The sequence below is a fragment of the Lichenostomus cassidix genome, chromosome 11 (genome assembly GCF_008360975.1).
Source record: "Lichenostomus cassidix isolate B80296 chromosome 11, HeHo_3.0, whole genome shotgun sequence".
Lineage (NCBI taxonomy): Eukaryota > Metazoa > Chordata > Aves > Passeriformes > Meliphagidae > Lichenostomus > Lichenostomus cassidix.
In genome coordinates this window covers 4,620,531-4,636,517 of record NC_139492.1, presented here as the reverse complement: position 1 = coordinate 4,636,517, position 15,987 = coordinate 4,620,531, and the positions used below count along the sequence as shown (strand labels likewise).

The 15,987-nt window shown below is 41.8% G+C and overlaps 1 protein-coding gene across 1 annotated transcript; it reads left to right on the top strand.

The window, feature by feature from the left end:
- The first annotated feature begins 64 nt into the window (after window positions 1-64).
- Window positions 65-15,124, top strand: PPP1R3E (protein phosphatase 1 regulatory subunit 3E). The gene has a single exon (XM_085071473.1). The coding sequence runs from the start codon at window positions 7,518-7,520 to the stop codon at window positions 8,475-8,477; it is 960 nt and encodes a 319-aa protein (XP_084927599.1). The 5' UTR covers window positions 65-7,517; the 3' UTR covers window positions 8,478-15,124.
- The last annotated feature ends 863 nt before the right edge of the window (window positions 15,125-15,987 follow it).

Sequence of the window (15,987 nt, the reverse complement as noted above, 5' to 3'; positions counted from 1 at the left end):
TACAAAGTCTCTACGAACTCAAAAACTATCAAAAGGTATCTTACAATGTCTGTTCTTGAGGTGCAAAAAGATTCTTTGTCCCAAATCTCTCATCAGCATGTGCAAAATATAATTTTTAATTACCTTGTATGTGCAGTGGAATGAAGACCTCTGCAGTTCCAGCTCTTTGACAGACACCTTTCTTTCACAGCAGCCTCTTGGGACAGGATTCCTTTGCCTTCTTCCTCAACCTTACCATCTACCCCTCCTGTAGCTTTTAAGATCTCTAGTGTCATAACACCAAGTAGAAATTCAGCTGCATTATGATGGTTGGTTTTCAAAGTATCCTAATACCTTATTATTTTGTAATGCATTTTATATAACTGAGAAAATTTTATTTGCTACTGTAAATATTAAAAAAACCCAAACCCTAGAGTAGCTTGCTTAGAATATGGGTCATACTCTGTCCTTTTTCTTCCTGTACAATTCCCATGCTTAGTAATGATCCCACCATTTTCTGATAGTTGGAGGATGTAAAATGCTGATTTCTGTTGTTACCTGGAAATCTTGCATGTGTGATTCAGAGGAGGTGAATGAGCAGAAGCTCCATGACTGAAAGTTCATCTGCACTGTTCCCCCAGCTGTAGTCCTGAATGAAGCATTCCCTGATGGACAGCAGGAGGCTGCTGTGTTCAGCCCCATCAGAGTCTGAGGTAAGCATTTGCAAACAGCACTGTTCAGGTATTTCCAGAAGGGAAAGGGAGGGGAGGTTGTCATAACTATCTAGAAACTAAATTCCTGTTCAAAGCATTTAAAATCCTGGAACAGTCAGATGTGTAAGATCATTCTAGGAGTAATAGTTGTATTCCCATCATAGGGATGGTTCTGCTTTAGATTAGGCTGTTAATTCAGGCTTTTCATCATTCAGAACAGATTTGACTTATGGGCAAAAATCAGATCTTTTGACAGATTGTACTTCTGGAAACTTTCTTAAATGGTAGATAATCCAAAAGGCAGGATCAGCTAAGTCTTGATTGAGAACAGACTGAGAAGAAAGTTGCTGTTCAGAGATAGGGAAGCCCCATGTATTTTCAAACTACTTTCTTGCCTGCTGTTGCTGAGAATTTTGCTGGCAGTGAAAGTGTTCCTGACTGGTTTGGGTTTAGTTCCTGAATTTCCTTCACTTGAGGAAATTGCATGCTGGCAAGCTGGTTGTTTTCCATCAGAACAATGTAGTTGGAGGCTGATTTTCTTTCTGGCTCCAGTATTTGACAGTGAATCAGTCCTTTGGAAGTTTGGACTTAAAACAATAGGAGAAAAATGTTGATTTAACTTTCAGGTGTTCCATCATTGTATTTTTACATTGTTGTCAACAATTCACTTGTTTTGTTTTGGCACCTTGAATGCAGGAAGCACTTTTGGCTGATGCAGCCTGTTACTTTATTTCCTTTCCTTGAGCAGGAATGGTGTTATTCTTGAGAGAAGTAACACAAAAACAAGAAGCTGCTGTTTCCTTTGCTGGAAGAGCCCAGTGTATTCAAAGGCACACAACTTGATTAAGCACATGATGGCTGAAGCCATCATGTGTGTATTTGTTTCTTTTTGTTTTGCGTATTTGTTTCTTTAAGTCCTAGGCCTCTAGTCAGCAAGAGAAATCTAAAAAGGCATTGAATTCCTCCATTCATTTCTATATTTTGGCAAATTAACATGGAATGCAAGCAAATGTTTCACTGAAGCTCAAGGGGATTTAGCAGTCTCTAAGATAAGAGTATTATTGAATGCCTTCTCCTTAAGGGTGAGTTGTCACATGGAGTAGGGCATGGATTTAAGAGTATTCCTAAAGTTGGGTATTGCTTCAGTGCTCAGCAGCATCAAACACCTCATTACTGTGCTAGGCCAGCCATAGTCATTCAGAGTGAATCTGGAGGAAGACGTTGCACTTCATCCCCAGAATAAGCTATTTAAAGCTCTAATGAATCTATCTTACAGCCAGGAGGAAACTAAACCTACATGTAAGTAGCTGGCATGCATCAGCTTATAATTCTATTAATAGCATCTCCAAAACTACAAATATCCCCAGTGCTCACAAGGAAACTTTATTGTTTTCCTCAGTCTAACAAGCTTTAAAAGAGCATGAAGTTACAATATAGAAATGTTAGGTCAGTGCAGACAGCACTGCAGCTCCCCAGCGTGGCTGACTGCTGAGGAAGTCCAGAAAGCAGTGGAACCTCCTGTATTTTTTATTATTTCTGACATTGTTGGTTAGAAGAGTCTGGATGTCATCATGTTTTGTGCATTGGTTTTGGTTTGTAAATGAAATCTGCACACAGGCATGACAATTGTTCTTTTCAAAAGCAATAGAATTAGAAATTCTGTCTGGTGTGAGAGTACAGTGCCACTGTAACTGCTCGGGATCTTCTTGCAGGAGTGAGACCTTAGTGTGACTTGAGATAAATGACGATTCATGAATTTCTGTTTAGTGTCCCTTCACTTCCATCATTCACAATGTCAGCTCCTTTTTCACCTTTCTGCTCCCTTGCTGTAGCTACAGGAAGCAATCTCAGCTAAAGTACTACTGAGCATCTTCTAAGAGATAATGGCTTTTGTGTTCTTCCAAGGAGGGTTTGAAGGATCCTTGGGAGTGGCACCTCTCAAAGGTGGAAGTACTTGTGAAGACTTAGTTTCAGAATCATTGGACCAAACAGGTCAACCAGATTCATCTCTTTGTGTGGTACAGCTGCTGGATTTTTCACATCTTGAAGGTTCCACATACAGTGTTCTTTTTACTGGGTGTTCCTTATTTCACCCTGGAATGTTTGAACAGTGTAACTTATGTATTTCTATTTTAGTGCCATAGTTGTAGAATAACAGACTTGCTAAACTGGATTGAAAGTTTCTTCCTTTTCTGGAGCTATATCAGCTGTAGTATCTACAGTTGACTTGCCCTCTGATTTTGATTGATTTCTTGTGGGGTTTTTTTGGCTTTTTTTTTTTTTCCTTCACCTAACTTCTCTCCAGAAGTCTTAAGCCAATCACTTAAGAGTCAACAGACAGTTAATGCTTAATTAATAAAGTTGTGTGTAAGCTTCATCATACTCTTAAGGCAGATTCACAAGGTCGTGAATGTAGGTAAACTCTTACAATTCTATTTTCTTGTTAATGTCATATCTCCATTTGGATCCCAATATTTAAAAACAAACAACAAAACCAAAACCCCAGAAACCAACACCCAACAACAAAGCACCCTTTCCAAGTGTCACATCTCTGTTTAGCAGAACTTTCAGCCTGTTGGAATTTACTCATTGATCTTTGTTTAACATAAAATATCTGATATAACTCTGTGAATCAAAGAACTTTCACCTTAATAGGTAAAGACTGCATAACCTGGTTAGATAAAGATAACATTTATATAGAAATCAATACTGTTGTTCTTTAACAGAATACTTAATATATATATTCCTCAAGCATGCTATCGAATTCTAATCTTGCACTTCTTGAGATGTGAATAAGATGTTTTCTTGGGGAAATAAATAAAGCCTGAGTTAATCATCAGTGTGGGAAGGTACTTTTAAAATAGAAGCATGCAGAACAACTGTATCAGGCAAGCCTTAGAGACTGCCAATGTAAATACCATGGTCACATTCATGTAGTCACATAAGATTATTAAACTCAGGGCTGATACTCTCATGTAACACCTACATAGTTCATCAGCTTCAGAGGAGCTGCACAGATGCAAATGAGAGTAAGAAGTTGACCTTTACAATTCATGTACTGAGTCACAACTTCATCTCCAAAGCTGCTGTAACCGCAACACACTTCGCCTTTACATCCATTTTATCTGCCTGCAATTCTCATTACTAAATATAAACCTGTTCTGGAAAGTTAAAGTGCACATGTGACAGTGGCCACTTTGGATAAGCCCCAGCACTCACTCTGCCCTATTAATGGTTCCATCGTGGCTCTGCCTAATGCTCCCCAGCACCAGTGTTTGCTTTCTCCTAGATTACCTGGACTCCAGACAATCAATAAATGCAGCAGAAGAAAGCTCCCCGTTCACTTTCTGCTACAGTTCTGCTTTTTCCCTTGCAAATCTTTTAACAAAACGGGACCAAACATCTCTGTTCATTTAGCTGGAAATTGTCAAGCACTTTGGCACGGCAGAAATGTCAGGAGCACTCAGCTCACGTAGGCAAACAAGAGGCTGTCTTTAAAATTTTTGACGTCAGCTGGAAGATGCAGAGACAGGTCAACAAAATGTTATTAGGACAATGTTAATTAGGACAAACCTTTATCCTGTGACCGTGCTATTTAAATCTGCAAAGGGAGAGGGATCTGGAGGAATGAAAACAATGCCTGAGCACCATTTCCTAAGTCTGTCGACACTAATTGCAATGTAAGACCTTCTGCTCCTCTTATCCTATAACAGAGCAACCCTCTATAGCTCTAGAATTACAGCATGATGTCTCTGTTACTGCTTCAAAATTATCTTGCCATAAAAATATTAGTTTCTAGCAAAAAAATAATAGGTATTTCTTTAAAGGGGGTAGCTAGGTCAGTACTGATGATTTCTGTATCAGCTTCTTATTGACAGTATTATTTAGAAAAGAGCCTTGAAAAAATGTCCTTACTATAGCACTATAAATGCTGAGACAGATTAGGCTTTGAAACTTAAGTGTTCAAAATTTTGTGAACTAAATTGAGGTTGAGAGGGGGTGGTAGATGGCTGCCTACCACTGCATACATTAAACCATAGTTTCTGTGTGTGGTAGTGCTTACTCGCTCCTAGGGATTTCAGCATTTGCTGTGTACAAATATTTACAGTAGGCAAACCCAAAATTTCTTTTTAAATTTCCTTTTACAAATGGTGCTGATGCTTCCCATCTTTAACTCGACCCACAGTTTCCACATCACAGAAGGATGCACAAGACTGCAGGCTATTTGAGGGAATGCTTGTGTGTATATTAAATTTCAGTGCTCAAAATTTCCATTTACTGCATCTGTCTTAAATTCATTAGAGGGGCAAGACCAGCCTGGCAGTAAGGACACCCTCAGAAGTGAAAGGTTTGGGTAACAGTTCCCACAGCTTCACCCTTGACAAGTGAGTGAATGTAAAAAGAAAGCAGCAGCTTCCTCAGATTCAGTGAGACTTGTTGGGAATGTTTGGATTGAGAGTAGAAAGTGAGAAATACCATTGTGAGGATTCTGTTGCTGTTTACACAGTGATAGTGTTTGAGACAAGGCTGAGGTGCCCCTGCATCTCATGTTGCCTTGACCTGGAGTCCAAAGCTTATTGTGTTGGTTTGGGGTTTTTTTCTTTCTTTTCACTGTGTTTTCTCGGTTTGTATGCTACTTTTTTTTTTTTGTTTACTACCTTTGAGGAATCTGTATTTTCAACTCAGTTACATGAACTACCTCACCTGCAATCATCAGAGAAGAAAGAAGTTGCAGTTTTTTGTTCCATGAAATACCATGGTTGTGGAAGGAAAGAGGAGAGCTGAGAAAGTCAAAAAGCAGGAGTATTACACAAGTTTATGATAAGAAGAAATTAGGCAACTAACATTACCAGAAGAGGGGAAGTGAAACTTTACACAGGCACCCCAATTGTGTAAGGAACAGCAGAAGCTAAATTACTCCAAAACCACAAACACACCCAAACCTGACTGAATGTGCAATTTGGTGTAAACCAATTTAGCTTATTAGTGCTGATCGTTTCACAATGGTTTAAAATTCAAAGACTTTGCATATCAATGTAAAAAATAAAGTTCTTACTCTTAACTTGATTTAAAGTAAAATGAACATCAGCAAAACCAAATGTTAGTTCTTTAGAAAATGTTTGTTATGACAGAGAGAAATTACTGAAAAAATAATTCAAAAGGATGTAGCCTTAAAACCTGTTTGAACAATTCTTTCAGTCTGTTCTTGTTCTCCCCCAAATTAGCATGAGTAGACGAAAACCAAACAAGGGCTCATGGTGTTTTACTGAAATTCTCATTTCTGTGAAGGATACATGAGAAAGAGGTCTAAACAAAAATCTTTCCCATGGTGTGCGTTAAAGAACAAGTGAAATAATTTTAAGATCCTGGGCTAATGAATTCAGATGTACTTATTTATGTTGTTACTGTTTGATTTTCCAAAACCTGTAATCAGGTTGTGTATATGAGACAGTGGCACAATGAAACATAAATAATGGTGTCACATTTAACACTGATGGACATGATTTTCCCTACTTATGAATCACCTGTCATTAAAAACATTTGGAAGCCAGCAGCAATAATCTAGGAATTATTTTCATACTTACTAGTAAGGGAATTAAAGCTGATTGTTCTAATATGAGGCAGCAGGTAACTTCTCCCTGTGTCCTGGTGGCTTTTTTTTTTTTCCTCCCCACTCTTAGTCCTTATCAGGTTTACTTGTCCCATTCTTAATCTTATCAGCTGCATTTCCACTGCCTAGACTGTCAGAGGAACACCAAGTGCTGGAGATAAAATGCTGGAGGTGTAAAAATCTCCTGCTCAGAAGCTAAATCAGAATCACATGTCAACACAGTTCAGGCTCAGGCTCTGGCAGGGTGGTAGGATCATTGTTTTTAATACCATTTACTAATTAAAAATGAGTCCTAGATTACGGAAAGTCTGGAATGAAGCGGCTTACTAAAATGGTGGTTTAGCTTCTTGAACTGGCTGCACCAGAGTCTGGCATTAAACTGTAATTTATGGAATATTGCTCAGCAATTTCCAAACGCTCCTGTGACAAGAGGCAGCGTGGATTTTATGTTTCTCACAATCATCCCCCCGTGTTTGGGCAGAACCTGCATTTACCCCTATGGAGACTGCGGCAGGTGTATTTTATTCGGCATATGTACTGTAAACGCATTAACAGCAGATTAGCTGGATTCCTTCCTTTAAATGTACACTGTGAGATCCAACTTGCAAGCCAGCTGTTTCTTATCGGCCCGTGTAATCTTCCCGAGCATGGCTTTGCCTCTTCCTCTCGCAGCTATTTCTGTAACGGGATCGGACGAGCGAGAGTGCCGCTATGAATTTTAATGCTTCCACTGGGGAATCCCTGCCGCCTCCTCTTTTTGGATGAGATCCTCGAGGAAAGACCCAGAACACAGCGAGGAGGAGGCGGCTGAGGAGGAGGAGGAGAGGGACGGCGTAGCCGCGGCACTGGGGAGAGCGGGAAGGGGGAGCGGCGGGGTGTGATTAGGGACGGCGGCGAGGCCGGCAGCGAGGCGGGCATTGGGGGCGGGTGGGAGCCATGGGGAAGGAAGGATGGCTCGGGGCGTGTGTCGCTGCCTGACCGCGGCACGTCACCAGCGGCAGCAGCCGGAGCGCCGCGGTCCCGCCGCCGCCCCCGCACACATGCACCCGCCGGCATCCCCCGGCGCCGGCCGCGACGTGGGCAGCGCCGAGGGCATCCCGCTGCGTCCGGGCGAGAGACAGAGCCCGCGGACCGGGCGCTAGAACCGCCCCGCCATCCGCACGCCGCGGCCCGAGGAGAGGAGCCCCGGGTGCCGCGGCAGCCGCCGGCACCCCATGGATAAGGCGGGCTCGCTGCACAGCTCGGTGCCCGCGCCGCCGCCCCGGCTCTACCTGCCGCGCAACTTCAGCTGCAGCGCCTGCCTCTATGGCAGCCTGGCCGAGCAGTGCAGGGCGGCCTGCAGCCCCGACGGCGATGCCGCGCCCACGCCCGTGGTGCGGGAAGCGGCGGGCGAGAAGCCGCCGCCGAGCCGCGGCCGGGAGCCCACGCTGCCCGCCGTGCCCCCCAGCCCCACGCAGCGCCGCCGCGCCAAGTCGCTGCCCACGCCCGGCGACCGCAGCCTGCGCCCCGCGCTGCAGCAGAGCCCGTCGCGCCGCAAGACCGTGCGGTTCGCCGACTCGCTGGGGCTGGAGCTCACCTCCGTGCACCTCTTCTGCGAGGCCGACCTGCCGCGGGTGCCGCTCCCCGCACCGCCCACGCCGCGCCCCGCCGACCTGCTCAAGACCAGGAAGCCGCCGGCGCTGGGCGACCTGGAGCCGGTGCTGTTCGGGCCGCCGCCGCCGCTGCTGGAGCCGCTGTTCCCGCCGCAGCCCGGCGCCAGCCCCGGCTTCGCTGAGCGGGTGCGGCAGCACAAGGTGAGGCTGGAGTGGGTGCGGGCAGAGCCGGCGGGGCTGCGCGGGGCCGTGCGCGTCCTCAACATCGCCTACGAGAAGGTCGTGTCGGTGCGCTACACGCTCAACGGATGGGCCAGCTGCGCCGAGGCTGCCGCCACGTACCAGCCGCCCGGGCCGGCCGACGGCATCACCGACCGCTTCGCCTTCCTGCTGCCCCTGGGCGCCGCCGCCGCCGCCGCCGAGACCGCGCTGGAGTTCGCCATCCGCTACCGCGTGGCCGGCGCCGAGTACTGGGACAACAACGAGGGCAAGAACTACCGGCTGCGGGGCAGACAGCGCTTCCCGCCCGCCGCCGGACCCCCGCAGGACCCCGACAGCTCCGCCTGGATCCACTTCATCTGAGGCGCGGGCAGCGCGGAGGGTCGGGGGAGCCTTGCCGAGGGGCTCGGCTCTCCCCCCGGAGCCTGCCCGCCGCCTCTCCTCCAGCCGCCGGGAGGTGTTTTCCCGAGTTCTGTTTACAGATGGGTAATTCGTGTTTTCTGTGTCACTAGCGGTGCAGGGGGGATCCCTGGCTCGCCTCCCGGGCGCTCACGGGGTGTGGGCAGGGGGCTGGCCGGGGGTTCTCCCGCAGGGTCCCCAGCGCTGTGGCTTCCCCCAGAGCAGCGGCTGCCGGCCGGTGACATCCCGGCCTGTGATCCCGGGGAACGTGCGGGGTTTGCCGGTCAGCACCGCGATCCGCAGGTGGGTTCACACCCTCCCGGCCCCGGAGGTGAGCATGGGCTGCTGTCACCTCGCAGGTAACGCGGAGGGCATTGCACTGCCCCAGGGCATCCCTCCCTCCTGTTCCCCTAATCCTGCTCAAGCAAAGCCCGGCTCCGGCCTGGCTCTGCCCTCAGCACCTCCTGAGCCACTCGTGGTAATTGTCCCGCGGGGTTAAGGGCCTGGGAGTGCAGGCTGAGGGGCACAGTATGGTTTTGAACCCAAAAAGACAAGAGTACAGATGCCCCAAGGTGTACCTGTGTTTCATCATGCAGTAAAATGTTCTTTTTAAAGCAAGTGTTTAATCTTTTTTAAATTTGAACCCTGTTTCGGGTATTTAAACATAGAAAGGAAAAAAGCAGCATCGTATCCTATTTGAAACACAACTCACTGAGAGATTTTCAAAAGAACGTGTTTTGGTTCAGAATTTGTGTGGTACATCGATGGAAAAGTTTGTCAGGATTTGGTGTTTGTTTGGGTAGGATTGGTCCCACAAAGCTGCTTGTGTTCAGGTCAGCAGGAAAGCCGTGGAATTGCACCAAAGGAGCGAGAGAGGAGGCAAGAGTTGAATCCATAATTCTGGTCTGCATCACAAGCAACGTTTTCAGCTTTATTCCTGTTAACAGTTTAATTAAACAGTATTGGTGCAGGAGCCTGTTTCTGAATTTCCTGCTGGAAATTCTTCATAATAGTTTCAGTTAGTGATGGATTTCACAAAACTGGTGAGGTTTAATCAGGCAAATCAAGGAAAGTTGTACCTCGTCCTATAAAAGTATATCAAGAAATATAGCACAGCATGCTGACTTCTGCCTTCAAAGGTATATTTTAAATTATATTAGCACTAAACATAGCATTTTCCTTTTTAAACTTGCTTTTTCAGGAGTTCAGCTGCATACAGGTTGTGCTGGTGCCAAATGTGGGTGCTAATTTTCCAGGATTGAGGCATGTATGTGTTTGCTGGAGAGGGACCTCTGCAAATGTGACTTCTGAGGGTGGTAAAACCATGTCAGTGTGATTTTCTGGTTGTGAAGGACTGTAAGATCAGGCCTTAAAGGTTTTGTATCTTCTGTAGGTTGTTTCAGAATGAAATGTGATTTTTTTTTTTTTTTAAAGCATTATTTTTATGCTTCTTGAAAGGGTTAAGTGTCCCAAGCAGCTTGAGTGATGTCTGGTGTAATGAGTTCTTACAGAACCTTTTGACTTCGGTGAGAATTGAGAGCACTTTTGTCTCCTGAGGGATGTGATTCAGTCAGAATAATTAAACTTATAAATTCTGGGGGAAAAAGACGTCTGGAAACTTGATGGGAAGAGTATTTAATTTAATTTCTGTAGATTACTGGTTCTGATTTAATGGAAGTAATAACAAGACTGCTTTCTGTAGTATTGATAGCTTGGTTTTAATTTCCCAGTCAGTGTTTTAATTGTTGTGCTTTTAACAAAACAGAATTTAAGAGAAATATACTGTCAGCATCTACTGAGTATTTCACATTTTAGAATATTAAGGTCCCCATCTTGTAATACAGTAATCCTGTAAGTTGCTAGAACACATTTATAAAGCTAGAATTGCACAGCTAGGGTCTTAAAATGTTCATGATTAAAACATATTAAGTGGTGTATTTGATAAAGAAAGCCCAAGTGTCTTTTAGTTGAACTTATACTTTATAAGAGCCTTAATACTGGAGAGAAGGAAAGGACTTGTCTCCATTTGAAAGCACTTTGAAATCTGGTAGAAATGTAGCAAACCATCATTTATTTATGTGTTATAGCTTTCCAAAACACATCTTGCTTGGCCTTTTTAACCGACAGAGTGAACCAACAGCAGTTATGTGAACTGATGAAAATGCTTGGAGAAAAAAGTAATTTCTATGCATTTTAGGTAAACCGATGCTGCAACTTCGCTTATGAAGTTTTAACAAGATTTCCTGTTTATTGTTTCAATGGCTTTAAAAACACAAACAGTGCTAAAACCCATTTTTAACACTGAACAGTTCTAGAACTCCAAAATTGTTTTCCTGTGATTGACAATTTTCATTGTCATTTGATTTATGCAGCAGCTGCAGGTCTCTAAAAACTCTCTAAATGTCTCTAAAAAAGTTTTAAAATCTCCTTCTAGCCACCAGTGGCTTAAACACTATCAATTTGGATTACTAAATGGATGTCCATATATCAAGTGCACAAGGATATTTTTATATTACACTTTAATTTTTGTCATGACTTAGGTGAAGTTACTGTTGCTCTTGGTTGGGATTTTGCAGGCAGAATTGGGCTATTTATAATACTGTTCAGATGTTATTGTTCTTTTATTTATGGCCACCTTTGCCAAAGGCAAATCTGAATATTAAACCTTTTGAAGCCGTAGTACACTGAGAGGGTGTTTTGCAAAACACTCTCCTGACCTTTCAAGCAGTTAATCCTGACCTCAGCCTAAATTTTGTGGTCTTGATGAGAGATTATTGATGATACACCTGCAAGTCCAATAAAGGACATGGTCTTGTAGAAGGTTTAGAGAAGCTCCATTGTAATGCCTGGAAAGGGAAGTTTGCACCCAGCCAGTTTTGACTGGAGAATAATATTGATAAAGTCTGTGGAGGGAGATTGAGGTGTTTTCATAGAAATTATCAGTGGCAAATGCCAAAGCTGCACTACTTCGATTACACATTTGCTCTTCTACCACTTGAATTTATTTCCAAGAAAGGTTTATTCATATTTCCAAACACATGCTCGGTTGCAATGGCTGTGAGTATTTTTCCACTGGCAGCACTCATGTAGTTTGCACATTAGATTTCAATCTGATGCCATCTAATACTTGCTAGAAGCATTGTGATAAGTGGAGATGAAATAAGAATGTAAAATTATATTTATGTAATACATGCACAATGACTTTGAGGAGGAAAACCTGTGTTGTAAGGGGTCATTTTCAACTTGGCAGGACACCAATCATTTTATTGGGAGCATGAGCAAAATAACTTTTTAAAATTGTATCTCTAAAGAATATTATTCAAGAAAATGAACTTTCACAAGTGAAGTTAAATATTTGAAAATTTTCAAGCCAATATGTTTGTGGAAAAAAATATTTTTATTTGCATGAATGGAGTCCATGCCACCTCCCTTTCCAAGTCATACCAGAATGGTTTAGGCGAGGCAATAATCCTTAGGTTGTGTACTTCACTTATATGCAAATTATTCATTGCTTATGTGTCTGCAGGTGTAAAAATGTGTCTGTCATTTATGGTGCAAAGTTGTAGCTTTATGAAACGTGCCATGTTATTTTATGTGCACTATACTGATAATTTATACAGCGAGTCAAGTTGTACTGTATATCTCATAGACATGGATGTTTGTGTTTTCACACTTGAAATGCTAGGGTTTTTGCATGTGATTCTATGCCTTCCATGGCAATATTTTGGAAATTTACCCTAACTATTAGAAACCCTAAAATTAATCAGAACTATTAAGTGACTGGAAATGGAATTTCAGCTAGCTAAACACATTATTTATCAGCATAAAATCAGTAACTGGATCTGTTCTATGCATTTTCATTAAATGTACATAATTCCAGGTAAATTAATCTTATACTGCTTTTACCATTTGCAAGTAACTTTATGATGTGAATGTGTGCCTCAGTATCTCAGTAAACAACAAAACTCTGTTGTTTCAGCAGATGTGAGGTGGAAATGTGTCACTTTTATGAACAAATGTCTGTTCATGCATGAGCATCATCCCTTTATAGATACATGAAATGTTTTTCCATAATGCCAATAGACAAGCAGCTGCTAATTTTAATGTGAAGCAACCTGTAGAAATACTCAGAATCTGATTTTTTGAGCATATTATATATTAAATTTTTATGTGCCTTTCAGTGTTTCCTAGAAATAAAGATCACATGTTCCTTAGCTCTCCCACCACAAGTCCAATAATGAATTGGTCATTAAAATGAAATTTTTACAAAAATATAATAATCCTAATTGCTGACACATTTTTAGCTGTGCCAGAAATCCAGTATCTATAGCAGCCAGAAGAATTTGATAATATTTTCCCATATTACAGTGAAAGAAATGTCAATCAGAAATTTGTCTTCCTGGGACACCTCTACAATTATGTAGTTAAGTAAAAAATACACCAATTGTGACTATAGTTAATAGAATATATTTATTGTATCTATTCACCTCTTGCATAAATATTCTGAATATATACTCTATCTGAAACCAGAAGTTCTAGTTTTCTATGAAATCTGTTCATGGAGACCTGGCCTTTTCAGCTTTTACTGTTATTTATCTGATGCTGCATAATGCATATTGTTAAAACTTTTGGATGGATTTAATCTGTCTGCAGAATTTATATCATGAAATAAAATGCTCAATGCAGGGAACATCTGAAGTAAATTACTTTCACCTTCCAACTATACTGCATGGCTTTTTGACAAATCCTGAGTAATTCTATTACCTGTAGGTACTCCATGTGCACATGTTTGGAGTAAACTGTAGGATTACTTAATGAAATGAAAATATTTTTGAGCACTGAAATTAAGGATTTACCGACAGAAATAGTTCGAGGCAAGAAGTAAATATAGTCAATATTGCTGTAAAACAAAGCCCACTGGCCTTATGTAGAGCTGATCAGTATTTTGTTTAAAATGGACAATGGTGGCATATTTCAAAATTAAACATGTTCAGGGAAACACACCTGTTTCAGTGAAGGTTTTCTCAGGTTCAGAAGATAGGAGAGAATTGCCCCCAGATAAAGAAGTGGTAAGAGTATTTCCTCACATCCATGTGTGACCTTGAATGTAGGTCTTCTGTGAGCAAAGTGGATACTGAGCTGTAAAACCATTGGCTATTGCTTGGAGTTTTGATTTATCCAACTTATAAATGCTATTTTAAAACTACTTCACCGAGAGGATTTTTGACCCTGGGTTTCCCCATCTCATGTGAATATTCTCTTCATTCAGTCACCCTGGCTTTTTATTGAAGTCTCTGTTGTTGAGGAAAGATCTGATTTTATTTTTGTGCTACATGGGAAGATTATTTTACATTAGATTTTTTTGGGGGGAAGGCAGGGAAATCTTTTCCTTGCAATTGTCATTTTTTAAAATATTAAACAATAGCATGAAGTATAAAAATTGCTTGAAATTACATATGCACTAGTGATTCCAAAGAATATAGCTAAGAAAAATGTCAAGTGTGAGATGTGCTTTTTTAAAAACATGCGTGCTTTGATCTAGAAAGGCAGGGAGAAAGTCCTAGTCTCCAGTGCAAGTTATTAATGCCAGGGATTTCTTTCTATGCAATTCTATGGTGCACCTGTTTTTATAGGGATTAACTTGATTGGTGTAGTCCATGTATCAGTGTGTTATGTATAGAATGTTCTGTTTAAAGTGTCATTAAGGAAACTGTGTGTCTTAAATGGTGTTGTAACTTTAGGCTCTTTTTTGTCCAACCTGACTTCACTAAATCATAAGAAACTCCTCTGAATAACAATAACAAGACAATATTTCATAAAATAGCATAATCAACTCTCACACATTACACTTATCACCTTAGAGGACAAAAGTTGTGTTGCTGTTGTGAGTTTTAAAATTTTTGTATTTCTGTATCTTAAAAAGCCAAATTGTACTACACTTTTAAACTCAAAGAGCTAATAAGTGTGTTTTTAAAGCTGATCAAAAGTAGTCAAACTAAAATTGGCTGGGATTACTCGTAAGTCAAGTTTCTGAACAATGGAATAAGAAACGTTTGTGTACCTCCTGTACCTCCTTCATGGAGTTGCACCCTGGGTGCAAAACCTGCCAACATCTGGACACAAATCCATGTTGCACTGCAGGCAAATTAACTGTGACAGAGAATTGCTGTTCTTGGAGTGGTTTGGACAAACCCAACTCCTCCCTTGTAGAGTTACACAAATTGAGGTTCTGTCTGTTGAAGAGAATGTTCTTCAGCATGCAGGGATTTATTGCTGTTTCTTTGATTTACTGTGACTTCATTTTGAAAAAAAAAATGTTACTTAACTCTGTACTTGACTAGTAAATTACTTTTGGTTGTAGTGTCTTCTGCAATGTTTATATTTCACCAAATAATGTTTGTTTCTAATGTTTGTAAAAGTTAATGTAATATCACCAAAAGTCAAAATCAACCTTTTCTAATAATGCCTTGTAATTTACCTAGCCTTACAGTATTTCAGAAAATTTTCCACCAAAACTGCATCTAGTCACTGCTTGTCACAATTATGAAAAAGATATATTTATAAACCTGTAGCTTCTAGCTGCCATTAAAGATTAATGAGACAAATCATGAGCATGTGGTGACTATAAACCCTTTTTTTCCTTAAACTGACAAACCAGGATGTCTTTTTTTGTTGAGGGTCTGAAGCAATTTTGTTCCAAAACCTCCACCATGCGTGTTGTGTTTCACCTGCAAATCTGAGGCAAATACCTGATATTTGGGGCAGATTTTCCAGCCAGCCTGTCCTGAGGGTGTCTCCATTGAGGGTTCTCTGTGGAAGCTGCAGTAGGAGTTCTGTTGTGGGGATGGGATAATGATGGGATGGGATGGGATGGGATGGGATGGGATGGGATGGGATGGGATGGGATGGGATGGGATGGGATGGGATGGGATGGGGTTATCAATGGATATAAATGTCTGTGGCTGTTTTTATTGCCTTGTTTCAACACACCATTTCAGCCCTCCTTTAGCATCCTGTGGCTGAGAAGAACTGCCTGAACTGCAGAGCTAAGGCTGCACCAGTAGCAGCTAAATGATCTCAAGGACTCTTCCAAATATTCTTTCTCTGTTAATTGCCAGCGTCAAAATATTTCTTTCTTGGTTTGTTACAATGTGCTGCTATTCAATATTTTAGTGTATTCAGCATCTTCTCTTGCAATACCAAGAACAGTTCTCAGCTTTTCTTTAACTAACACTTTTAAAGCCATTTTTATAATACAGATAAAAGCCATATAGCCATGAGGAGAAAAAGTGTTCTGTGTTTGTTCTCATGTAATTAGTACAACTTATTTTTCTGTCCTCTTGCAGAAACATCTGCTTAGCTGTCTCATTATTATATTTTGGATAATATTTTGGGATATTTTGGTTTGTGCATGCATTTCTTTGGAAGGGCAAAGTAATTAATATTAGCCCTAGATTTCTTTCCTTTCTTTTCC

Bases quoted from the DNA above. Each gene is read 5' to 3' on its own strand.
- PPP1R3E (XM_085071473.1), top strand. From the start codon at position 7,518: ATGGATAAGGCGGGCTCGCTGCACAGCTCGGTGCCCGCGCCGCCGCCC.